Raw genomic sequence first — 26,695 nt, 5'->3', positions numbered from 1 at the left:
AGTAAATTCGAAACAGTTTACAACAGTGTGGAAATGTTACCACTTGCAAAGAACATCCTTTTGGAAGCCAGCACAACTGGTAACTAAAGCAAATATTGCCTCTGTGCATCATCTTTCCAGCAACTGGACTGATCAGATAAAGTATTGTACATCTTGACGAAAACATTTGCCTCTGTTTTATGTTCGAGGGGGAATACGATATTTGGGTTCACAGTGGACATGTCCTCTGCCACCACTCGACCACCAGGCTTTGGCCTACAGCCTTGCCATGCATGGACATGGCACAGATGCAGGAGGACACCGGGACACGGAGATACAGAGACACTGGGGCACGAGGGAGGACATTGGTAGATGGAGTCATGCATGAGCTCTTACTGGACCAATTTAGCACGGAAAAGTTTACTGGATGGCCAATGAGGCCCGATGGGGCATCCGGGAGAGCCGAGGCTATGTGGACAGGAGCAGAGTTCGGCACATATAAGGGGTGCCATGGTGGCAAGATGTTAATTACCTCGCCTGGTATGCAGGAGGTCGTCGATTCCATCCCGACTCTTCCAGTGGCCGCTTGGAATCTTCTCCTGGTCCTACCAATTTTTCCCTCCACATTTAGAATCAACGTGCGTTTAAAGTATTTGGTCGCAATATATTTGAACTCATTGAGTTATCATTTGTGGCCAGGCCGCTTCTGAAATAAGAACTATATATCTCCGTGGGCCTCACCTGGTGAAATAAAAACAAAATAGTTTAGTTTGTTAGTTGTATAATGTGGAGGAGGATCGTTCTCTGAGAAATTGGACGGAGGACTGAGAGCACGAAGCACTGCACATGACACTGTAGCCTGGCTCAGCCGAGTACGCATAGGTGGGCATGACTCGCTGTAGGTGTGTGCATTTAATTCTAGATTTGAAGCTTTCGTGACTGCAAGGATTCATACTCTTAGTTTTTTTTCCGGTAAAGTCACATAGGTAAAAAATGAAATTTAAATTAATAAAAATAAAATAATAAAAAATCACGACGTTTCGGAGGCAACACAAGTCTCCCTCATCAGGTGGGACCGTCACAGCCAGATTTGCTGTATCATTTGATATATATATTTTTTATTAATTTTATTTTATTTTTTTACCTACGTGACTTTACCGAAAAAACTAAGAGTATGTGTGTGCATTTGTCCGCGTGTGCATTCGCTTGAACTGTTTGCAAGCAGTCTTGTGTTTCTCTTCGCTGCGCCCTTCTGCAAGCAGGCCACCCGCGTTCCCAGGCAGCGAGCGTCCGTTACGCGTCCGCCAGCCGTCCGCAGCTGGTGAGGGCTCGGCCCTGCCCAGGGATCACGGCGAGGGGAACCCATCGGCTCAGGAGAGGAGCGAGGGGGGCGGCGAGAGCCCCCAGGCACAGACTCGGAGATACAGCTGCGGGGAGGCACGCAGGGAGGAGCGCCGTGATCTTCGGTTTAATAGGTGCTCACCTCTGCCTGTGTCGCTCCGATCATCCGTCTGTTCGTCAGTCCATCTTCCTGTCATTCCGTCAGTCCGTTTGCCCGTCCGTTCGCCCATCCGTCTGTCCATCCATCAATCCACGTCTCTTGCTGCCACGCCAATAGTCTCTTCTGTCCACGGCATCCGTTTTTTGTCACTTCATCAAAATTCCCATTTGTCTAACTTATTGGCTGTTCGGTCTGTCTATAAATACGTCCATCTCTCACTGCATTTGTCCATCTGTGTTACTCTACGTATGTATGTACGTCTGTCTCCCTGTCTGTCTATCCACGGTGTTTATCTATCTCTCACTCCTGTCATTGTGGGCTCGACGGCCTTTGTTGAGCTGTCTTTGGCAAGGAAATCCTCGATCTTGTTTACTGCACGTTCGGTTCATATGCAGTGAGCAGCTGAGGGCCGTGCAGCAAAATGCACAAACTCACACTGACAAGCGTGGTGAAGAATGGTCAAATATCCCCCACGAGGCTACCATTCAGCAGTGGCTTGACGTAGAGCTACGCATGTATATGTACACATACACATCCGTTCATATGCTTACTCGTGAGATTTCCCTGTCGAGCTGGTTTTAAAAAAGATAGTGTAGAGGGCTTTTTGGCAGGATCACATTCGAACTGTGATTTTACCACATTTATGTTTCCCCCTAAATGTATAATAAGTGAAAGCATAGGCCCTTGAAAAATAACATTAGAGCCTGATTAGCGTACTGGAAAGTGTTTAAAGTCAGTGGCAAAATATACATTTAATCACAACAGAGTGAGTAGCAAGGCTCGTTACAACGCAATCATTGCACTTTCATTAAACGCAGCGCACATTAAACAATGCATCATTACCCAACTATGACCACCATTATGTATAATTAGTGACTAACGGTAGGCAAATCTGTGCACCCCAATTGAGAAAATTAGTGAGCAGGAAAAGCCCACAATTGCTATGAAACGAGCGTGACACAAAGTGCAACATGCACACTCACAATAATAACAAGGCCGTTAAGGTTATTGATATCCGGCCAAATTTGTCACATTTACACGTGGTTGTGGTGCGTGCCTGTGACGTACTCCGAATGAGGCCGGTAAACAGCGACGTCACCAAACCAAGACAGCCAGTCACACATCATCATGGCAAGTGGCCGTCACGCCATCAATGCTGCACGTGCGCGTGCGCGCGCGTGTGTTCTGCTTGCTTCTAAAAAGGCTCATGATCACCTCCCTCTTTCACTCTCGTACCATTTTTCCAAAGCCATCGTCGATGTGCCTGTTTAACACGTAGGCTTTCGCGACCAACATGATTCACGTAAATTATAATATAATTAGGGTTAGATCGCGCCTATATATAAATGTGTCAAATCACCTGATGACGCTGGTTGCAATCACCAGCGAGAAACATCGTTCTCGAATTGTAAAATGTTATGGGCTTACTCTCCAACACACCTGTGCTCTGAAGTAGTAACTTGGTACTTATTTTGTTTTCGTGACAAACCTTACAAATTGGCTGTGTCGGGTGGTGTTGGGCTAGTGACACATTGATTTTTACCCTATCTAACCCGAAAAGCCATCGTTGATGTGTCTGTTAAGTCCCAAGCGGAGTTCTTGGCCACTTAGAGTACATCAAGATCACAAACATGCAACCACAATTATAGATTGTCCCACACGAAGTAAAGTATTGCGACAGCTCTCACGTGTGTTTGCTGGGATGTTTCGCATGTTGTTCTGCACGATGTGGGACTGGAGCAAAAAGTCGGACATTGTGGCAAGCAACACACATATTTTTAGGTTTTTTCGGTAAAGTCACGTAGGTAAAAAATAAAAATTAATAAAAGTAAAATAAAAATTAAATATAAATCACGACGTTTCGGAGGCAACACAAGCTTCCGTCTTCAGGTGGAACCGTCACAGCACGATAGCTGTATCAAGTACCTCCGAAACGTCGTGATTTTTATTTTATTTTTAGTTTACTTTTATTAATTTTTATTTTTTACCTGCGTGACTTTACCGAAAAAACCTAAGAATATGAATCCTTGCAGTCACGAAAGCTTCAAATCTAGAATTAAGCAACGCACAACCCAATATAACATGAAACGGCTAGATAGGACATCAGCGAATAATAGTACAAGTTCGGATAGATACATTAAAATGCTATTTGTTTTCCCCAACTATAATTCATGGGCATTGTGTAATTGTATAATACGGTATATGTGCAACGGGATGGGCGTGACAGTTTTTGCATTTGCCACTAGGCGAGGCTGTGTTGAATTCATGTGTGCAGGGAATTATCAAGCCGGAGTGTTCTGCATCAGGTAAAGGGGCAATAACATTCCCGTTATACTACTGCTTTTGAAGGAGATGCCCAATTTGTGTGCCAGCGTCTTCCTCATACATTGCCTAAATGTCAAAAAAATACCCACAATAAGACTATTACATAAAACCTGTCAAGGTTAAGGTGCAGCCCTGCAATTATGTGCTCATGCCACTGCTGGCAGAAATGGCCTCCACCAAAGGGTGAGGCCCTCTAGAGGGTATCTTGGCCTACTTTTCCAAACTGATCAGATTTAAACAAACCTATCGAAGTAAAATCATGCAGTGCGTTGCAGTAATGTATGCGTTATAGATTTTCAAACGGCTTTGAGATTAAGATGTTAAAATTACATCAACGGACATTTATTTTTGGAAGTGTACAGTAGTATCATCAACACACACTCATCAATATTTGATTGCGTGAACGTCAAAATGCTAATTATTAGAACGCTGTAAGGCTACGAATGACGCAGGAATGGTTTTTAGTATCTCACCCTCAATGCTGTAGTGCTACCAAACATATTTACGTGGCTTATCACTGCTTCTCACTGTTTCCCAAAATTCTAACGGCTGCACCTATCCAACCCATCTATCTCATAAGCAAATCCTTCTGAAGACGACTCTGTGCCACTCGGGCGAATTCCAACCCACACGTTCGTGCCTTTGAACTTGTGTCAAATGCCTAAAGGGACCCCCGGTTCAGCTTAACGTCTAAACGGCCCACTTCAATAACGGGCCGAGCGCTTCATGGAATAACGCTGGTAAAATAAACGAAACGCAACAATGTCCCGTAGTGATTACAGGTACCACCATTACCCGTTGCTTTGCCGCGAGGGGGCAATTCATGTGGTTTGGCTTACAATCAGATTTAGTACGGGCGCTGTGTCTCAACCTCCTTCTTCTGAGCGCCTTAATGAGCTGCGTAGGAGAGGGGTTATTAAGAACATAAATTGCATGTTATTCTGCCTTTCCAAAGTCAGGAAATGATTGCACGAGGGAGTGTTTTTTTCCCCTCACACAATGGGCCTCAGTGTTTCTGTGCCGCAACCCCCCCCCCCAGCCTTTTGTGAATTTGGGAATTATTTATTTTAGAAATCTCACGAAATTTGCTCTTGATATACAGTATTCCATGGCACGGGCTCGCAAAACCGCAGTTGATGTAAAACAAAAAAGACGGCAACGTGTTGTGGAGTTTTAGACGTTGCTTCTTCATGGGACTTGCATGATGTAGGCCAAAAAATTATGTGACTGTGTTAATTATTATCACTACATTGGCACACATTTCGATGAGTGTTTTAAAGTAAAAAACAGATTTACTGAATGTTCTACTGAGGCCTCTTAATGATTCCTCATTTGTGGCTTTTTTAAGCTTTAATTTTCTTAATTCCAGTTAATTTTATTTCATAGTTTTGTGCTTTCATAAATTGTACAGATCCTAACGACAACTTGCGAAAAGCGTTTTAAGAAATAGATATTAATGGCTTTTAAGACATTTTTCATTCATGAAAGTCAATGTGTGATTCACACTTTCATACTTATGTACACTTTAAATACGCTAACGTGCCGTTACCAGTCACTTGTACGCTGGATTTTCCAGACACATGTCCCTTAAAAAATATTTTTAAAACATGGGTCTCACTGCACCGTGTGCCATTTGCCAGATCTAAAAGCCTGGGCCTCTACGCCTTGCGCTCCAAAACCATTAACTCGGACGACGAGAGGAACGCAGAGGACGATACAGAGAGTGGACCTCAAGCTGAAGCTCATGCTGATCAATCTGCGGACAAGGTAGACGCCAGTGGACCCTCGGAGGAGCCAGCGGAAAGGAGTGAGGCAGCGCCGGGTGCCTCCGTGGAGGAGCAGACGGACGTCGTCACTGCTCCGCCAGCGAACCAGAAGGCCGATGGCAGCCCGGCATTGGTGGAAGAGAAGGACACAAAGCATGTGGATGAATCACACGAGGGAAGCAATGGGTCTCTTCCCCACCACACTGCACGAGGAGATGAGGAGGAGGTGGAAAATGCGACCGATGGAAGGGACGCGATGGTGGAGGTTGAGACCGTCGTTGAGATCGAGCCCCAGGATGGTCTCTATCGCTACATGAAGGACAACCTGAAGCACATACGAGCCTATTGTGCTGATGTCACCAAGAAGATCCCAGTTCCTGAGCGCTGTGTTGTTGAAGGTAAGCTTTTGTCTAATTTTTGTCACGTGGGAACTTTTGCAATCTCTTTCTGCGTCGTCATTGCTGTCATTTTCATTGTAACCGCTGTCACCGCCATCTTCATCATTGGTCCAGGAAGCATCACCATCAATGTCCACATCATTATAGTATTTAAAATAGTAACTAGTATTTTATTTATGTATGAAATCATCACTGAGTCCCAAGGTTCTTTGTCAAGAGGGTGCCACGTTCAGATGTTAGGCAAACGCCAGATTTTAACTCAATGTTTATTATCATGGGACCTATTATAATTATCAGAGTTTATTTGTTTGCATGTTTACCACAAGTACGTGTGGTTAATGCCAAAGGTTTCTGTTTGGTTTTATTGGCAGAAAGGGTAAAACCAATTCTTATTTTTAAACATTTAATCTTTGTTCATCAGTACAATAACCATTGTCAAACACGTGGGGGATGATCTGCATCGTAATTGTAAAAAAATTCGATTCATATTATTTCTCAGCTTAATAAAATAAACTGTAAATATTAGTGGATACAAAAAAAAATGTCGTACACTCGCGGTGAAACGTGCGATCATTGCGTTTCTTTCGCCGTGCCCTCGACTCGCACGCGGCGTTACACTCAACGTTACCGTGCCCTCACGATTGCAGGCGACGTTAAGCAGCTGCAATTACTCGCAAAGCAGTTAGTGCCAAATGAATACCAACAGTGGCGTGCGTATGCTGTGCCTAACTTCGCATTGCCCGTTAAGCCGTTACGTGAGATCATGCATTGCATCATTGGCGGGGGGGGGGTGCTGTGTTTGTGGATATGTAGTGACTGACTCAGAGACACTAAGAGTAGGAGGCACTCTGTTTATTACCACGGCCTAACAGTTAACACTTTAGTAACTACGGTTCCCAGTCAGGACAGCTGGTAGACTGCCTGACTGGCGACGCCGAGATGGTGAAGACTCCAGCAGCAGCACGACGGAGATCCCACTCCAAACGACAGCCCTGAGCTCCCCTCCCGGGGGGCCCTCTTATACTGTCGGCGTGGCCTGGCTTTACCCCCGGCCACGCCCCCTTCTGGAACCTACCAGCGGGTTCTGGATGTGCCCCTTCCGTAACCTTTCTTCTACATCCCTCTATCTGGTTCATCACGTGGCCTGCTGTCAGTCAGGGCTGCTGTAAGCTGCAGATCCCCTTCCCTGCCAGCAGCCAGCGCTATGCTGCTACGTGACCGATTCTATGTCACTACAGATGTACTGAACTGTTTAGTCACAGGGAAGGTCGGGGTAGGATTGTGATGTCGTCCATTCAAAGGAGAGAACGATGACAGCTGTGACAAGGGCCCGCGCCTAAGTAGCACTCGCTGCAGAATAATCGGGCAGTGAGTTCACGAGCGAGGCGACTGAAACACAGCCACCATTGAGCACAGGGTACTGGTGATGCGTCAGTCTCACCCGGCAGCGCCAGGGGTTGAAATAAAACAGCTCAAGGAAACCACCCCCCCCACCCCCCCCCATTTTAATTACAACGGCGGGCGCAGTCAAGCAACAGACCTGTGAGCTTTGCAAATCGGGCAATGTTCCCTCGTGTTGTAGTGCACGTAATTCTTGGCTGTGGATGATACGTTACGACAACATTGAGGGAAGGAATAACATGGAGCCATTATCGTACCACGCAAAACAAGTGAGATTTGTGACATGACACGGGGCAATAGTCCCCGAGGGTATTACTGTTGGTGGTGCTTCTATAATTTGCTTACCACCAGCTAAAATATATATATAATTATTGGAAGAGCCATGTCATGTTTTACAAAGGAGCATGTTCAATGTTTCGGTCATGTTTTTCCGTGGTTAGGCTCTGCCTAAAGAAACAAGTGAGGAATATGGCCCTTTGCCTAACTAACATTTTGCCAACGTACCATCTATTAATATAGATGTAATAATCAAATGCCGTTCACTTATATTTAGCCTCCTACAGGTTTTTACTGGCTTGACAGACAAGCACAGTCTGTGCCAAGCACGGGTACTCTGACCTGTTGGTCTTGCTGCACAATCGTGGTCAATATGTGCACAGAAAAAAACGTTTCCATTGCTGGGAAATAATCAACATTTCCATGCTGGTGGGGGGCGGGGGGGTAAAAGTGATTTTTTTTTGCAAACATAACTGCGGAAACACAAACTTCCCATGGAACTTCACGCCAAAACAAACTGCCCGCGGAGCGTGACACGTGACACATTTACCTTTGCTACGATAATTGAGACATTGATATATGGAACAGGTTCGTCTGGAAACTAATTTTGGTAGTAATCCTCGTTTGAGTGAAATTATGGGAGGCAGAAAATGTATCTTTGGCAAAACTAAACTCATCAAATTGCAGTGCACTTCCTGACTCGTTGATTTACAGATAGGGTGGTAATTCTACACACGAGGAGAGGCAGGTTATGCGTTTTAATGTTATGAAAACAAAAATGTATAGTTTAAATCGTGAAAATATTTTTATTAAAATCTGGGCATTTTGCAAACTTTCATTTGGCCCCACGTATGCTTATAAATCATGTCATCTGCATCTCCTCAAAATGCTCTTAACAACTTTTACTCTATGACATTTTGATTAAGTGGTTTCTCGTTTCTGATATCATTTGCAACGCTTGGTCGGTTTTTCTCAATTATTAACCTCACAAAGCACAAACGCTTTTCCTTGTTTTAATTAGTCGCCTGACCTACTGTGGTGCTATCTGATCTCGCCGTTCCATATGTTTGGCTCTTATTAAATGTCAATGAATCTGAACGTCATTAATCGCATACTTTTCAGATTATCCGATGCCCATGCTAACCGACCGGGTGAGCCCGTGTGGTTAAACATCGTGGCTAACACTCGGAAAGCGGCGCGTTGTTAACGTTCGTCGCGGGTCGACTCAGCCCTTCGTCCCTCCAGGGTAGTAGTGCTTCACCTGGGTTGCACGTGCTCCTCCGGTGTGCGAGATGCCCTTTCTGGGGGTGCGACACACGCCAGATTTTATTTAGAAGGTAAATAGTCGAAAACACACACTAAGCATGGGCATGTAAGTCCAAATGCTTTGTTTCATGAAACCCTATGTATTTCTCACATTAACATCACTAGCCCCGGCCACTTCTTTATGACTCTTGGGCTACACCCATTTCAAAGCTTTTAAAACAGTCTGTCTCAGCAGCAGACCATGCTTTCCCACCTGATGACGGACGCTTGTGTTGCACCCGAAACGTCGTGATTTATTTGATTTTATACCTACGTGACTTTACCGAAAGAACCAAAGAGTATGGATTACTGCAGTCAGGAAAGCTTCACATCAAGATTGCGACTATGTAGTTATTAACATTATACATTTTTTTTACGATTGAGAACCAAAGGGGTGCAAGGCTGCAGCTGAGGGTAAGAACCACTGCTCTAGGGCCTGTAAATGAATACAACTTTTGTGGGAAGTCAACATTGTTGTTCTATGGCATAATTTGATCTTCCCCTCGATAGGAATGTCTAATTTCCACCTATGGCCCTGGACTGCAAATATTAAATGAACAACATCCCATACTATGTGGTACAGGGTGTCAGGCAGGGGTCTGAGATAAGCCCCCCCACCCCCCTTCCTTCCCATTGATATCCACATCAGGGTGTAATTCATTACATCCCTTGCCAATATGGGCGGTCAGGACTCGGCACGGCATGTGTCCAAGCTGTGTAATTCCGAGGCTTCCCCTCGCCTTGCAGGCATGCACATCCTTCAAGTTGTGCAGCCTCTGATCTGGCTGTAACCAGTTGGGGGGGAGCCATTGGGGATAAACGCAAACCTCTGTACATTTCAGACTTAGGGACCGAGTGTCACACTTGTTGTGTACAGGTTTTTGGTTGGGGAGTGTTGAGACAAGTTCAAGTCCAAGTTAATTTATTAGGTATAGCCCTGTGAGCCATTCGGCTCTTAAATCGGGTGCAACCGCAGCAAACAAAAAACAAAAACATGAACAAAAAACATCTTATAGTGAATATGTGACTAAGTGCAATCAGAAAATCCAAGAAAAGACAGAAAAATATTGCAGAAAAAACACTGTAAACCAACGCTGTGTGCAAAAATCCCAGTGGGATGTAAGTCAAACAACAACAACAACCACAAGACAACTTAGATTAAGTCCATCAGTCTAACTCTGTGCTACAACAAACAAACATGGCTAAACCAATACACTTTTCGAAACCACCAAAATAAAGCTATGAAAGCAATGAAAAAGCAATCATAGGAACTGTGACATGGAACGTACCTGGAAGAAGCCTTTGCATCCACCGCTGTGTGCATGCCGACACCCGAGTCAACTGACAAATTTGATACGATTTTCAATGTGGAGTCACCGAACTGGGAAGTGATGCCCTGATCGTGGGATGAACAAATACGGGACTTCAACTCCAGACTGCAGCAGTTTTCTCTGGACTAAGTCACTAAATCTACAAGCTTCGTGAGGCAGTGCTGCTTTTCGTCTCCTCTCGCATGTAACAACCACATTTGTCAATCCACTCTGCTGGATGAGGGAGTCCCCACACCGTCACGAATGTGGGGGTTGTTTGACAACACTTTACCACACTGGTCAGTGCAGATTAGTGAAGAACTCAGCTCCAAAGAAAGCTGTCTCTGGTGTGGACCAATCAGTTTCAAAGACAATGCATATATTATCAGAGTATAAATTTTGATGTAAAGCTTTCGTGACTGCAGGGATTCATGTTATTGGTTCTTTCGGTAAAGTCACGTAGAAGGGAAACAATAAAATAATAAAATATAAAACAATAAAATTATCATGACGTTTCGATTGCAACACAATCAATCATCATCAGGTGTGAAAACCACAGCAAGAAAATTTGAAAAAGAGTGGCGCTTTTTTCTTAAGAAATCGAAACGTCGTGAGAATTTATTGTTTAATATTTTATTATTTTATCAGAGTATGTTTTTTGTTTGCATTCTGACCACAAGCATTGTGGTTAATTCAGACATGATTCCTTGTATAAGGTTTCAGTTTGGTATTTTAACATCTTAACACTTGTTTTGTTGCCAGAAAAAAGGGGAAACCTATTCTCAACGGTACCATATTGACACGTAGGCCTTTCGCAACCAATATTATTCATAATCAAGTTTATTTTTGGGTTAGATCGCATAAATATAAATATATCGTTAACCCGCCACCACCTGACACAGCCAATTAGTAAGGCTTGTCACGTAAACAAAACGTGCCCATTAGTTACTACTTCAGCCACAACGTTTACAATTTGAGTCCCGTGACGTTTACAATTTGAGTACGGGCTGGATGTAATCATTCTGGCAAAAAATTGCCCGACGATGCTGGATGTAAATGACAGCATAGACTTTGTAGCGTAGGAGTAGAGCACAATAATTTTTTATCTCTGTGCTACGCCTTCCGCTGTCCACCACCTCGCCCCACGGTCTATAACACCTGCTATGCATGGTGGTCGACTATACGAGCACTATCCCGACTTGACTCCCTCCACTTAGATGCTGAGATGTGACGAAACGGGGCGCATTTGCGGGTGATTTAGTCACATGTGGGTTGTCTTCTTGCGTGCCCGTAACAAGGACCACACCCGGCACCTGCTCCCAAAGCCACCCCGTGCCTCACTCACGCTCGCACCAAGTAAATAAAACTTGCTCGGCTAATTCTTGATGAACCGTATTTCCGCAGGGCGGATTAATGCTGAGCAAGGTTTCGGAGGAACTACATAGTCGCAATCTTAAAAAAAAATTAACACGTGTTCCTCATTTTTCTTTCGTTTAGTTTATGGTAATCATTAAAAAAACATTCTCTAGAATATTGCTTCGGAATAGAAAACAGATTTTTGTGAAACGTAGTTTATGGCAGAATTCTGTGTATGTCTAATCACGGAAAGACACCCATATTTCGGACCGGTGGGATTTAAGACATTTTCTTTCATTCCCACGTAGACTTCACGACATAAAACATGATATTAATGCGATTGGACACTTTTTTTAACAATGCAATTTGCTGCACTGCCCCTGTGGTGTTCACCACAAATAAGTGGAACGTGTTGATGGGCATCAATTTGGAACACAGTCCCACCAGGAATTTGGAAAATGTAGCAAGAGTATCATACATTCTTGCAGTTTTTTGTTAATGTATGGTAATGATAAGTGAGTTTTGAGTGCGGAGTGGAAACTTAGTGAGCGAAGGTGACTGCTTCTTGTGCAGGGGGGAAGTTTGTTCCAGTGAAGGGGGGCGAGAAGAGAAAGAGCGACGAGCGAGATTGCGCACAAGGAGACGAAGGAGCAGAGAGAGATAGCAAAGATTGTGAACGTAGAGGGCGAGAAGGCAGGTAGAAAGGTACAAGCGTGGCAAGAAATGGTGGGGTAAGTCCATGAAGGGATTTGAAGACCAAGGTGAGGGAATTTGAAACGGGAGCCAGTGCAGTTGCGCGAGGAGGGTCGAGGTATGGGAATTATAGGGAAGGTTGAATATGATCGGAGCAGAGTTGTTTTGGAATTGTTGAAGGGAAGCCGAGCATAAGAGAGTTGCGGTAGTCCAGACGGGTATGGATATGCATCTCTATGAGCCTCTATGGGTTCACTGTACGGTCCGTAGTTTGAGTTGCATGGCCACAGTCGCACCAACGTGGCTGTGTGTTTAATTTTCCTTTTGTGAAGGTGATGTGCGGCTCGGCCAGCTGTTGATGTAAACCAATTAAAACGTTATGTTATTTCATTTTAAAATATATATTTTTTTATCATGTATCCTGGCACAATCAACAAAAGTGTTCCTATCAATAAATAATATTGGAAGTAATAATCGTAATAAATATGGGGCTGCGACATGTCGTTCACAACTTTTTGGAGAGGTTCACGGTTCGAATCCAGTGGCTGCCCTGATGAATGCTACGCGCGTATTAACCATGAGATGCGTGACATCTGCTTTACAGCGGACGTTTTTATCGGATCCCGTGACGTCATTCGCAATAATAAGCCACTGTGTGCCGGCGTCAGGGGTCCACATTTTGGGATGATACGTAACGGAAATCATCGCCTCCCTGTTCCAAAATAACTTGGCAGGACCTTCTTGAAAAATAGTCAAGCATGTCAGTGAGGCTTTCCTTGGTAAACAAGCACAATAATAATAATACTGTAGTAATAGGTTTTTACCCTTTCAACTGGTACAAAAACTGAAACACCTATATACAAGGGATCATGTTTGCAATAACTATAACACAAGCAGTCAAAATAAAAAAAAAGAAACAACTGTGATGATGATAATGATATGCACTGTCCTTGAAGTCGATTGCTCCACACCTGAGACAGCTTTTCTTAGAGCCTAGTCTCCATTGGTGTTGGACCAGATGACGCCAAAAGGCGTACAACTTAAAAACAGCACACTATCAAAGTATTGAGAGCTCGGGGTAAGCATTTACACTATGAGACCTCCTTTACCAGTGGCAAAATATAGTGATAGGTTTTTACCCTTTCAACTGGTACAAAAACTGACACCTTTATACAAGGGATCATGTTTGAAATAACTACAACACAAGCAGTCAAAATGCAAACAAAAAGAAACAACTCTGATAATGATAATGATATGCACTGTCCTTGAAGTTGATTGGTCCACACCCGAGACAGCTTGTCTTAGAGCCTAGTTTGATTTAATTTGATTTAATTTATCAAATGCACAAACTGCAGGGGGAGGGGTGGCGTATGGGCTTAACACCTTGTCAAATGCAGGCAGCCACCCATGAACCTTCTTCTCAAGTGGAGCCTTCTTGCCGGCACGAAGCGTAACATTAATATTCGGTTGTCACTAAAATGGGCTCATTCCAGTTTCTAAAACATTGAGTTTCATTGAAATGCGGCAAACACGCCTAGCATGGTTTATGAATGTGTGCCACAAAGTGTTCATGAAGATGACTGTTGAGGGGGCTTGAGTGGGTTGTTCTCTGATGTTTGCTTTCAAAAGTTGTGACCGAGTGTGTGTTCTCAATGGAAAGCTTTGTTTTTTTCATGGCTAACAGCGTGGTTGAAGTGTGCAATTATTTAGAGAAACATGCACGCACGAATGTAAAAATATACAACTTAAAAAAAGGAATCCTCTCCTGTGGAAAATCTACTTGCTTTGACTTGCCTGAAATCCGGTGTATGTATGTATATTAAACTCATTTTGCATTGATAATTGTTTTTTTTACCCTTTTATCTGGCAACAAAACCGACACCTTTTTTTACGAGGAGTCATGTTTGCATAGATCACAATACCTGCAGTGCAAACATGACTCTTTGTAAAAAAGGTGTCGGTTTTGTTGCCAGATAAAAGGGTAAAAAAAAAACATTTATCATATATTTAACTGGCAAATGAGGTACCAATGGTCATTTTGCATTGTACGTAGTCAGGCGTGCTAATTGGAGGTGCGTTCCGCAGAGCTTGCATCCCGCTGCTTGTTCAAGCTGAGCTTCGGGTGTCCCAAGAAATCTGAGTACTGCCTCTACTCCAAGTCTCACTTCTCCCTCCCATCTCGGCAGCCACAAACCTGGCTCCACCTCATGACCCTCTTCTTACAGGTGCCCACACACACTCAGAGCTGTGAGAAGAGCACTGCCACATTCCATCCAGTAACTATGAAACTATTGAAAATAATTTTATTTTACCAGGTAAGGCCCACTGAGCTATATAGCTCTTTTTCAGAAGCGACCTGGCCACAAATGATAGCTCAATGAAGTGGCTTATCAAGTGGACATTTTCTTAGCCAAATACTCTAACCGCATGTTTCTAAATGTGGAGGGAAAACTGGAGGACCCGGAGAAAAAGCCATGTTACCATGGGAAGAACATACAAACTCCAAATATACAGGCATCAGGGTCTGGATCTAACCCACGACTTCCTGTATACCAGGCGAGGTAGTTAACATCTCGCCATCCTGGTGCCCCCACGGTGGCCACGTGTGCCTACACGCACGTGGCAACTTGTGATATGATCCACTTTCTGGGCAGTTGTGGCCAACACTGCTGTACATGTCTTAAAATATATAAACTGTAGGTTATATATGCACATTCATTCATACATGTGTAGTGGTGATACGCGCTGGGTGTATATGTCGTGTGCCAGCGCGTATGTACGGGTGTGTGTGTGGTGACGCGCGCTGACGGGGAGGAGCAGGCGTCAGTGCGCGGGTGGGGGTAGTGCTGCTGATTGGCTGTGTGCCGGTGACGCGCCCAGAGGGAGTGATCGGGTAGCAGCGCGGTGTGATTGGTCGGGGAGTGGAAACACGCGCTGAGCGGAACCGGATCGTAGGGATAGCGCGTGGGGATTGGGTAACTGAGGAGCGGTGCCGACGTTGAGGTCCGCATCCGCTCCGTCTCCCGGGAAGAAGAGGTATATAAGGTGATGCACAGAGGAGCAGGGGGCAGAAGTGGAACCATCTAAGAATGAAGACGAAGGTGCAGAGATAGAGCCCGGAGAGGAGAGTAATGGAGAGAAATGGAGAGTAGAGGAGAGTAAGGTATAAGTGTGTAGCCAGAGAGAGGGAACGGTCTACACGAGCTGAGTAATGTATAGTGTGTAGCCAGAGAGAGAGAGAACGGTCTACACGAGCTGAGTAATGTATAGTGTGTAGCCAGAGAGAGAGAACGGTCTACACGAGCTGAGTAATGTATAGTGTGTAGCCAGAGATAGAGAACGGTCTACACGAGCTGAGTGATGTATAGTGTGTAGCCAGAGAGAGAGAAAGGTCTACACGAGCCGAGTATGCATACGGTGTAGCCAGAGAGAGAGAAGGGTCTACACGAGCCGAGTATGCATACGGTGTAGCCAGAGAGAGAGATGCAAAGTCTACACGAGGCGCGGAGTCTACACGAGACGAGAGAAGAGTGTAGCCGAGGCGCGGAGTCTACACGAGGCACAGAGAGCCAGCAGCACAGAATCTAAGAGAGTCCAGAGAAGTGTAGGGTGGAGAGAAGAGGTCACGAGTTGTACCGTTGTATGGTGACCGCATTGTGAAGAAGAGAGGCCACGCGTTGTATCGTTACAAGTCAAGATTTAATAAAAGAAGTGTGTTCCCGTCAAGGAGTTTCCTGCCGTCATTTTCCAATACTTCATCTGGCGTCAGAAGTGAAACGGGCTTCCAAGCATGGAGACAAGGAAGACCCGTAGGACCCACGGGATTGACCGCGAGGAAAACCTGGACGACTCGGGGCCGCTGGTGGCGGGGGGTGAGGAAGAGGACTTGCCCACGCTACAGGATCCGTCGACGGCGCCGGCCGAGCGACCGGGGACCGACGCCGGGCTTCGTGAGGCGCACTCCCGACTGGCGGAGCTGCTGCTCGCCGCCGCGTCCATCTTGGCGGAGATCAGCTCGTCGGGAGGAGCGGGGACGGTGGGGGACATTTTACAAGGTCGCCCCGCAGATTCCCGCCAAAACGAATGGGGGATTCCCGCCATTGCGCCTGGGCCTACTTTTGGCGGGAACGGCGAGCGCCACGTGGTGGTGGGTTCCCAAGCGCGCGCATCGACGTCATCAGCGCGCGAGGGGGTCCGCCATTTTACGTCTGCTGCTGGAGCCGCCATCTTACACACCGACGGAGAGGCGGAGAGGAACCACGAGGCGGATGACTTCATTTTTCAGCAGCGCCTGCCCACGTTGTCAGCCTTCAAGGCGGAAGGCGGAGACTGGGGCCAATTTCAGCGAAGGTTTTTGGCGCATCAAGAGATGTCAGCGTGGTCCGATGCTACGGCGCTGCGGGCATTGCCCGCCATGCTGGACGACGATGCGCTCGCGGCCTTCAGGGCTGCACGAAAGTCGGACCGCTCCACGCTGAAGGATGCGCTGGGTTTGTTGGCCAGGGTCTACGGACCTCCCTCTACGTGCCGCCATCAGTTCTACGCAAGACGGAAAGCGGCCACGGAGACCGCGCTGGCCTATCGCACGGCGTTGCTGGCTCTTGCTGATGCTGCGTTCCCTCGGATGGACGAGGAGGGCCAAGACGCGATGGTTTTGGAGCAGCTGCTCAAGTTGGCGCAGGACCTGGGGGTCCCTATCAACACAGCTGACGAGATTGATATTTCTTCTTTGAGAGTCGCCACGAGTATTCAAGCGCACGAGGCCCTACAACGGAAGCAAGGCGTTGGTTGCAACGCTGCTGTCGTTGCAGCCCCGGGTTTGGTGGTCGCCGAACCCCAAGTCGTCAGCCCACGAGAGGAGGCGTTCGCCACGGGACGACCAGGGGACTGGAGGCCGGGGGCCCGGTCGCCTCTGCGATCGGGCCGAAAGTCGGAGCAACCAAGATCTACTCTGACCCTCGTCACGTGCTATAACTGCGGCCTCCGGGGCCACGTGGCGTCCGGGTGCCGCGCTCCGCGGCAGCGCGCCATGGGAGCTCGGCTGGACGACGACCGAGAGCCCAAGTCATCTCTACAATCCCCGGCAAGTCGCGGCACCTCACACGCTCGGCCTGTTTATTCGACACACATGGGACGCCGCGTTGCGGCGGAGGAGGGCCGGTTAAGGTTCGGGGATTCGGTTCGGCGAGGGGGGTTCGGCCGGGACCAGGGAGACATTGAATGGGCGGAATTGGGGCATAGAATTGTGGCTGCTTCGGCGGGTTCGTCCGTTGTTACGGGATCTATTGATGGGGTTGAGATTAGGGTGTTAGTGGACACGGGGGCATCGGCAACTATTATATCGGACCTCATTTATAATATTCTTCCAGTCCAATGTCGTCCGCTGCTTCCAGTGGATGTGCCATTTTACGCCGCTAATGGGGGATCGTTGGGCATTATCGGTCAGGTTAGGGCGTCCATTTGCATTGGAGATATCAAATTGTCGGGACCCGTTTTCGTTTCGTCTTCTTTGGCAGTTCCGTGTCTTTTGGGCACTGATTTTTTGGCTAAAATGCCTATTAAAATTCTTATCGATCAACGATGCATTGAACTGCCATCGGGTCGCCGGATTTCATTTTTGACGGGCCCTACTGACATTCGGACGGCGTGCGCTACGATACAAGCGGTGGCGACGCAGACAGTGCGAGTGCCCCCGGGTTCACAGATGTTGATTCCCCTCCGGTTGCGGAAACCATGGGTGAGGGAGGCTTCGGGACAGAGTATGCTTTTGGGTCCTTCTAACAAGGCTGTCGGGGGTCTTGATTTATCGGTGGCTCACACTTTGGTGCGGGCTGACAGGGATCCGTTTGTGATGGTTTTGAACGCGGGGTCGCGACCAGCTGTCATTCCGCAGGGCACCGTGCTGGCTCACGCGGCGCAGGTCCCTGTGGATGATGGGTTGGTTGCGCAGGTGGGCTCGAGCCCCGCGCGGAACGTTGAGCCAAGGGAAGACCTTGAGTGGGTCCATTCGCTATGTGCCGCCTCGGACGATTTGTCGGCGGCGCAGTTGGGTGCGCTGCGCGAGTTGCTCATTGAATTCTCTGATGTATTCAGTAAACATAAGTATGACATTGGGTGCACGGATTTGTTGCACCATCACATTGAAACGGGCGATGCGGCGCCGGTCAGGCTAAATCCCTTCCGACTGAGTCCCGTGGAGAAGGAACATGTTCAGTCGGCTGTTAACGATATGCTAGAAGCCGATATTATTTCGCCCTCCTCTAGCCCGTGGGGAGCGCCTATTGTGCTGGTTAAGAAGCAGGACGGGTCCCTGCGATTCTGCGTTGATTTCCGTCGCCTGAATAAGATCTCTGTGGCTGACGCGTATCCGCTCCCCAGGATGGATGAGTCCCTCGATGCATTGTCTGGTGCGCGATATTTTTCGACTCTTGATTTGTTATCGGGGTTTTGGCAGTTGCCGCTCGACGAAGAGTCGAAACCTAAGACAGCATTTCGGACTCCAGGGGGGCTGTTCCAGTTTAACCGGTTACCCATGGGACTTCACTCCTCTCCAGCGACGTTTCAGCGACTTATGGAGCTGGTTTTGTCGGGCTTGCAGTGGGATACATGCTTGATTTATATGGACGATGTCATTGTTTTCAGTAAAACGTTTGAAGAACACCTCCGGCGATTGAGAGGGGTGTTCTTGCGAATGCGATCGGCTAAGTTGAAATTTAAACCGGCCAAATGTCACCTCCTTCGTAGGTCGGTTAGATACTTGGGTCACATTGTCGATTCTTCGGGGATCTCCACCGATCCCGCGAAGACGGATTGTGTCGGTTCGTGGCCGACACCTACGTCCGTTTCCGACGTGCGAAGTTTCATCGGGTTTGCTTCTTATTATCGGCGGTTCGTTGAGCACTTCGCCACTATTGCAAAACCCTTGCACGCTCTAACGGCGAAGGGAGTGAAGTTCAAATGGGGACCGGAGGAGGAGGCCGCGTTTCGCTCCCTCCGGGACGCCTTGGTGGGTGCCCCACCCTTGTGTTATCCCGATTTTGCCAGTCCCTTTTTGCTGGACACGGATGCTAGCAACACGGGCATTGGGGGGGTGCTATCCCAAGTCGTTGGGGGTGTCGAAAGAGTTGTCGCCTACGGTAGTAGGGTGTTGTCTCCGGCGGAGCAGCGCTACTGTGTCACCCGTCGCGAGCTGCTTGCCATTGTTTTTTTTGTGCAGCAGTTTAGGCCATATCTCTATGGTCGTCACTTTACAGTCCGAACGGACCACGCGGCGCTACAGTATTCATTGAGGGTCGCCCAGCCCTCGGGCCAGTTGTCGCGTTGGTTGGAAGTCCTCCAGGACTATCAGTTTACGACTACGTACCGTAAGGGGTTGCGACACACAAATGCCGATTGCTTGTCGCGGTTGTTGCCTTGTGATGAATGCGCGTGTTTGTCGGGATCGGCGCGCTGTAAACTGACGCTTGCGGGGGAGATGGGGGCACTGGCTGCGACAGCGGGCGCACCGATCATGGATGATTCCACTGCCTCTCAGGGTCGGGACTCGCTGCTCTCGCTGTCGCTCAGCGAATGGGGCCGCCTCCAGATGGCGGACAGCTCGCTGCTAGCATTGCGCCGCAAGGTTGGGGGTCCCGAGGGGGACCAGGAGCGTACCGGCTCCTATGTACTTGAGCAGGGCGTGTTATTGAGATGGGACAGTTTGTCCCGGCGGAACGCACTCGTGGTGCCTTCCGCTGTGAGGGGGAGGGTTGTCTTGGCGGCACACGAACGCCTCTTGCACTTGGGAGTTAACAAGACGCTTGCCCTGCTTCAGCGTGACTATTACTGGCCGGGAATGGGAAGTGATGTGGCACATATTCTGAAGGGGTGCGTTGAGTGCGCCAGGCGTAAACCACCGCCCGTGGCAGCTAATCCACCGCTGCAATCTATTCAGGTCTCGCGTACCAACGAGCTCGTTGCACTCGATATTTTGGGGCCCTTCCCAGTCACGCCGAGAGGGAATAAATATTTGTTAGTGGGGGTCGAATACTTTACCCGATGGCCTATGGCGTGGCCTCTCGCTAACCAGTCGGCAGCGGCTGTGACGGATGCCTTCGTCCAGGGCTATGTCCTGGACAAGGGGGCTCCCGAACGCCTGCTGACCGACCAAGGTAAAAAATTTTCGACTAAATTGTTGCAAGAGGTGTGCGATCTGTTGGGTACCAAGAAGGTGCGTACCTCCCCGTACCACCCGCAGACAGACGGGATGGTGGAGAGACTCCACAAAACTTTGACTTCCATGCTGTGCCAGCAGGTGTGCGAGGCACATGTAGATTGGGACCTGCAGGTCCCGGGAGTCCTTGCCGCGTATAGAATGGCCCCCCATGCAGCTACGGGGTTTTCCCCATTCTATTTGATGTACGGTCGGGAAGCTGACCCGCCAATGGAAACGCAACTTGGCCTGTCCGCTCCACGAACTAATTCTAATTTGGCAGAACATATTAAGTTTAATATTCACAAGCTGACAGAGGCGAGGGAGGCCGCATGGCTTAATTCGCGGGCTCGCCAAATTGCTAATGAACGGTTGCGGGCACGGAAGGTGTCCATGCACGAATGGAAACCAGGTGACAGGGCCTGGCTGCATTGCCCTCAGGCACCCTTGGCTACGTCGCCTAAATTGTTGAGACCGTGGAGGGGACCCGTGGAGGTCGTGCGCGTTGCACGGCCCCAGTGCGTTCAGATAAAGTGGGGAAAGCGCCGTTGGTACGTTCACCCCTCCCGGCTGAAACCGTTCTCGCCTCCATATGGCCTCCCCTTGTGTCGTGATGGCCGGGCGTGTGACGTGACCGGCGACCCAGAGGGGGAAATGTCTCTGCCTGATCCACACGTATTTTCGCCTGATCTGCTCCCAGGTGTCTCGGAACTGACAGCTGCCGATCACCGGCGGCCGGATCTCCGCGGCGGGGCCGGCCCTTTCAGGCCCGTTCCGCGCCATCTGGAGCAGCCGGAACCGCCGGACGGTCGTCAGTGTCCCGCCCCATACGACGGACCAGCCAGACGGACTCGCGCCAGGTCGTGCTACTTTGCATGACCTGCCTCGTGAGGAGTCGGGGCAGTTGGAGCGCCTCGTCACTGCGTGTAGTCGCAGGGACGTGGGGCGCGTTCGTTTTTGGAATTTGCTCGTATCGTGTTATTGTTGACTTTTCGTGTTCATTGTCAATCTGTACATAGTTATTCTTGTTGTTGTTGTTGTTGTGTTATGTTACGGGGCACACTCGGGGGGTTACGGGTTTTTTTTGTTGGTTGTCGTTTTATCGTCGCGGTTGGTTGTTGTTAGCAGCCGGGCCGGCTGCGAGCTATGTGGGAGGGGGTGATGTAGTGGTGATACGCGCTGGGTGTATATGTCGTGTGCCAGCGCGTATGTACGGGTGTGTGTGTGGTGACGCGCGCTGACGGGGAGAAGCAGGCGTCAGTGCGCGGGTGGGGGTAGTGCTGCTGATTGGCTGTGTGCCGGTGACGCGCCCAGAGGGAGTGATCGGGTAGCAGCGCGGTGTGATTGGTCGGGGAGTGGAAACACGCGCTGAGCGGAACCGGATCGTAGGGATAGCGCGTGGGGATTGGGTAACTGAGGAGCGGTGCCGACGTTGAGGTCCGCATCCGCTCCGTCTCCCGGGAAGAAGAGGTATATAAGGTGATGCACAGAGGAGCAGGGGGCAGAAGTGGAACCATCTAAGAATGAAGACGAAGGTGCAGAGATAGAGCCCGGAGAGGAGAGTAATGGAGAGAAATGGAGAGTAGAGGAGAGTAAGGTATAAGTGTGTAGCCAGAGAGAGGGAACGGTCTACACGAGCTGAGTAATGTATAGTGTGTAGCCAGAGAGAGAGAACGGTCTACACGAGCTGAGTAATGTATAGTGTGTAGCCAGAGAGAGAGAACGGTCTACACGAGCTGAGTAATGTATAGTGTGTAGCCAGAGAGAGAGAACGGTCTACACGAGCTGAGTGATGTATAGTGTGTAGCCAGAGAGAGAGAAAGGTCTACACGAGCCGAGTATGCATACGGTGTAGCCAGAGAGAGAGAAGGGTCTACACGAGCCGAGTATGCATACGGTGTAGCCAGAGAGAGAGATGCAAAGTCTACACGAGGCGCGGAGTCTACACGAGACGAGAGAAGAGTGTAGCCGAGGCGCGGAGTCTACACGAGGCACAGAGAGCCAGCAGCACAGAATCTAAGAGAGTCCAGAGAAGCGTAGGGTGGAGAGAAGAGGTCACGAGTTGTACCGTTGTATGGTGACCGCATTGTGAAGAAGAGAGGCCACGCGTTGTATCGTTACAAGTCAAGATTTAATAAAAGAAGTGTGTTCCCGTCAAGGAGTTTCCTGCCGTCATTTTCCAATACTTCACATGCATACATTTTATTTGAACGAGGCAAGGACCTGTTGTAGATATTTAGTTTCCATTTTTCCAGTGTAATATGTATTTTAGGTTCAGAATGTAAATTCTATGAAATGGCATTTGTATAGACGAGGTTATTGTGCACAATGAGTTGACGATCTCAGCCCAATCACCAACGATTTCACACATTATAGTAACATTGCAAAAAAAATGATTACGTTCAATTTGGTTTTCACTTTAACATATTTCGAGTTCTGAGGACTTAAAGATATTTGTTTACCTGCCATGCAATTCGCATATCTTTAGCGAAGTGTGTGAGAAGGCTCAGCACACCTAATGTGGGTGAGAGGGTAAAGGGGTCGTCCATAAATGGCGTCACACACCTAGGGGGGGGGTTAGATATTTGTGACGATGTGTGACGAGAAATGTGACGTCACATCAAAATGCGCAACTTTAAATAAACATAGACAACACGTTCTACTTAATTAAATAGACTTTTAAATAAATGTTTTTTCTTACAACATCAGAGTGCAGCGCCACATTAAATATGCACTACAATGACAATAGTTTAAAGCAATTTGAAGCATGTTTTTTTTTTGTGGGGGGGGCAGAGCTTTGTGACGTCATATTTGAGAGAGGGGGAGTCTGACTTTTTGTGACGCCGTGTGACGATGGGGGGGGGTCCAAAATCCTCCAAAATCGCGTGAAGTAATTTATGGACGGCCCCAAAGCATGCGAATGCTGAGGTTTGTGCGACGTTTTGTTGTTGTTGCCGTGGGCAGAGTCGGTCTCCGTCGCCGCTGTCTGTGCACGATGCAGTGGTGCGCACGCTGGCCCAGCTGTGGGACAGGGCCCGTCAGAAGGGCGGTCTCGCCTTCGAGACGGCCGTCATCCACTCGCCGCTGCCCTCCGCAAAGGTCAGGCATTGTTGTGCTTGCCCAGGCCTTGCTGTGCTCGTTAGCCATAACGCAAGCGGTTCCACGAATTGCCACGAATCGCTCTCATATTTGCTATACAAGATTCCAATAATTTTTTGGTCGATATTACCATCCATGATAGAGAGTTTGTTTGGGTTAGAGCGCGTAAATATAAATGTGTCGTTAAACCCGCCACCGCCTGATACAGCCAATTAGTATGGTTTGTCACGTAAACAAAACATGCCAATTCGTTACGAGTTCAGCACGTCGGTGTGTTGGAGAGTAAAACCCACAATATTTACCAATCGAGTACGACGTTTCGCCGGTAATTACAACGAGCATCATCAGGCGAACACCCAAACATCTCTATTATGGACAATATTGGTCGCGACAGCCTACGTGTTAAACACTTACTATCCCCACATGTATTGTTACGTCTTCTCTGTACAGCCTCATCTGCTCGATTAACATTTGCATATCGTTTGAATATATTTTCTTGAATTGCAGATATAATATTCTCACGTGCATTATTTAATGCATGTACAGTGTATCGTGCAGTAATGCATTGTGCCACGCATAGTGATGTCCATTTCATGTCACGGGATAAAATCTCACCTGGTGTTACTTAAAGTCTGGGCTTATCCACCCCTTTGCTTTCAATAGAGGGCACCTAAGTCGGCCCTCATTGCCCTGGACATATCAGAAACCTCCTTAAATGCAAGATTTGCATCGCATTTTATGTTAATACATTCTGCTTTGTGAAAAGTGCATTGAGGTAGACACGTCATTAATTGCCATTTTAGAGTTCATCAGATGTGCCTAATGCTCAGAGAGCCAGTCCAAGACACTCCTCCATAAGATATTAGACGATACTCATTGGAAAGGAACTAAAACTGCAGCATATTACAAAGAGAAACACAGGCTGCTGGGAAATCTAAATTTCTAAAGGTCGCTATGGGTATAAATTAATTGATTGATAATGTGATTGAGCTTTCAGCAGCATGGTATAGTGAATCTGTGGGGGAAAAAACAGACCACCCATTGCCACGATGGCTGTGAAACAGACCAGCATATGAATCATACACCAAAACCACCATCACGTGTTACTAGAGTGACACTTCTATTATAACATTGATAACACAAAATCCTATTTTGCGTGCATCAGTTCTTCCCCTTATTCCCAAATGCCTATGGATAAGGGGATTGAACGGAAGTGCCCTCATTCATACGACCATCTGCGTTTCTCCAATGATCCTCCGTGCGGCTATCGGGAATAATTTTCATACATAAATGTGCACAGGATCTGCCATTAGTGCCCCCCCCCCACCGCCCACATCACCACAGATGAGATGAGGTTCAGAGTATTTTTCTGAGAGACAGGGTCATACTCGTATATTATTTAAACGAGACATCATCCTGTTCGCATTTTGTAATACATGGACTACAGTGCAGATGTCTTGTGACCCCCCCCCCCTCCATTTAATTCTCTAAAAGTTAACATTTTAAAAGTAAGGTAAATTTAAAACAGAAATGAATATGCAAAGGAGGTTGGAGGTCACAAGACATCTGGAGCACCTTGTAGAGTGTATCCATGGAGGAAAGCCATTTGGAGACAGCTTTCGGACAGTTTTCTAGAAGTTGCGCGATTAAATGCCCGCTTAAAGGAATCAAATCAAATTGTAAATTTCTTCTTCTTTTTTCTCCAGGCATGGTGTGGCTTCATATACACGTTCTAACCTGAATATGGCCATTACCAAAATAAAGTGTGTCCCGCCATTTTCCTCAATAGAAAGGCCCCGTCGAAAATGTCACGAGCGCCTTAAGTTTGCGAAGTCTTGTGTCTGCTTCAAGTCTTCGATTGAAGCAATTCGCACGCGGTCCCCCCTCTCTGCATTGCAGGACGTTGAGTTCCTGAGGCAGCAACTGGGAGAGGTGTGTTTTTTCGACGTTTTTGGATTCGATGAAGAGGCCGGCAGATGGGGTTGTTACATGTGTAACCACCCAGACAAAGCCCTTGGTAATACACGCCCCCCTCCATTTGCCATACAGTACCCATTGCCGTGTGTTGTACTCACCTACCTACTGAACACACAGCATTCGACTGGCACAAATATTACGTCGAATCGAGTAGTGAAATGTTCTGTACAAACTTGATTTGAAGCTTTCATGACTGCAGGAATTACTCTTTGGTTCTTTCGGTAAAGTCACGTAGAAATAAAATAAAATAAATAGTATATTTTTTCTACGTGACTTTACCGAAAGAACCAAAGAGTAAGTTCTGTACAAAACCTGTTGTTGCTTAATAGACAGCAGAGGTATTTCAATTCGCCCTCACCGAGTGTCTGGAAGGAGTGCTGTTCGCGAGTGCCTATCAAAGATGGTGGGTCGAGTCAAATAACGCAGCCACCTTTGTCTCTCTGGGACTTATTTTCAGCTGAGTTGACCTAGGGGAGGCCCATGCCCGTTCAAAAGCAGTTCTCCTCAAGTGCCCCCCCACCACCAACCTTTTCTTCCCACATCCCTTCGGTGGGAGATCAAAACCGTTTCAGGGGGTGGGTGGTGTGTTGATGAGAAACTACCGTATCCAAACACGCCCCAGCACACACTTGCGCACTGATCGAGAGCACACACACGCACACACCACTGATAGATTACTTTAAAGTCTGAGAGATAGCACCCCGCTCACAGCAAACCACACGCACCGACTTTAACGGCAGCCAAGAATCACGTCTGCGAGATCTGCAGGAGAGAAAGCACGCCGAGGTGCATTAATCAGGCCTTCATTGACCTCACGGTTCTACCACAGCTTGCTTGTATAGTATATTCTATATATAAAGACAAAGATACAGATCACCGGCATAGCCTCCACAGACTGTCGGGGAAAGTGTTCGTGAGTTAATATGCAAGGCCAGCAGAGCACACGTGGCCAGCACCACGCCTGGCCGCCTTTGTCTTCCCCGGTACTCATTTGAGACTGAATCGACCTAGGGGAGGCCTGGACCCGATTTGGATAATTGTCACTGTGTGTTGGTGGCCGTGAGCGAGAATCGAACTCAGGTTGGCAGGTTCGTAGAGCAGCACGCTAACCGCTACAC

The 26,695-nt window shown here is 47.8% G+C and overlaps 1 protein-coding gene across 3 annotated transcripts in view; it reads left to right on the top strand.

The window, feature by feature from the left end:
- The window catches only part of VEPH1 (ventricular zone expressed PH domain containing 1), a 192,773-nt gene that overhangs the window by 161,365 nt on the left and 4,713 nt on the right, over nt 1-26,695 (top strand). For 2 of the 3 annotated variants that reach the window (XM_078869577.1, XM_078869576.1), the window contains exons 8-12: nt 1,242-1,454; nt 5,446-5,969; nt 14,396-14,535; nt 23,466-23,600; nt 25,500-25,617. In XM_078869577.1, the coding sequence (XP_078725703.1) occupies nt 1,242-1,454; nt 5,446-5,969; nt 14,396-14,535; nt 23,466-23,600; nt 25,500-25,617 (1,130 nt within the window). Of the gene's footprint in view, nt 1-1,241; nt 1,455-5,445; nt 5,970-14,395; nt 14,536-23,465; nt 23,601-25,499; nt 25,618-26,695 lie in introns of those variants that run through there. The other variant, XM_078869578.1, reaches the window with a different exon arrangement.

This window comes from Lampetra fluviatilis, chromosome 28 (assembly GCF_964198595.1).
Source record: "Lampetra fluviatilis chromosome 28, kcLamFluv1.1, whole genome shotgun sequence".
NCBI classification, from domain to species: domain Eukaryota; kingdom Metazoa; phylum Chordata; class Hyperoartia; order Petromyzontiformes; family Petromyzontidae; genus Lampetra; species Lampetra fluviatilis.
Note: the sequence above shows the minus strand (reverse complement) of the source record. Positions and strands in the feature narration are given on the sequence as shown.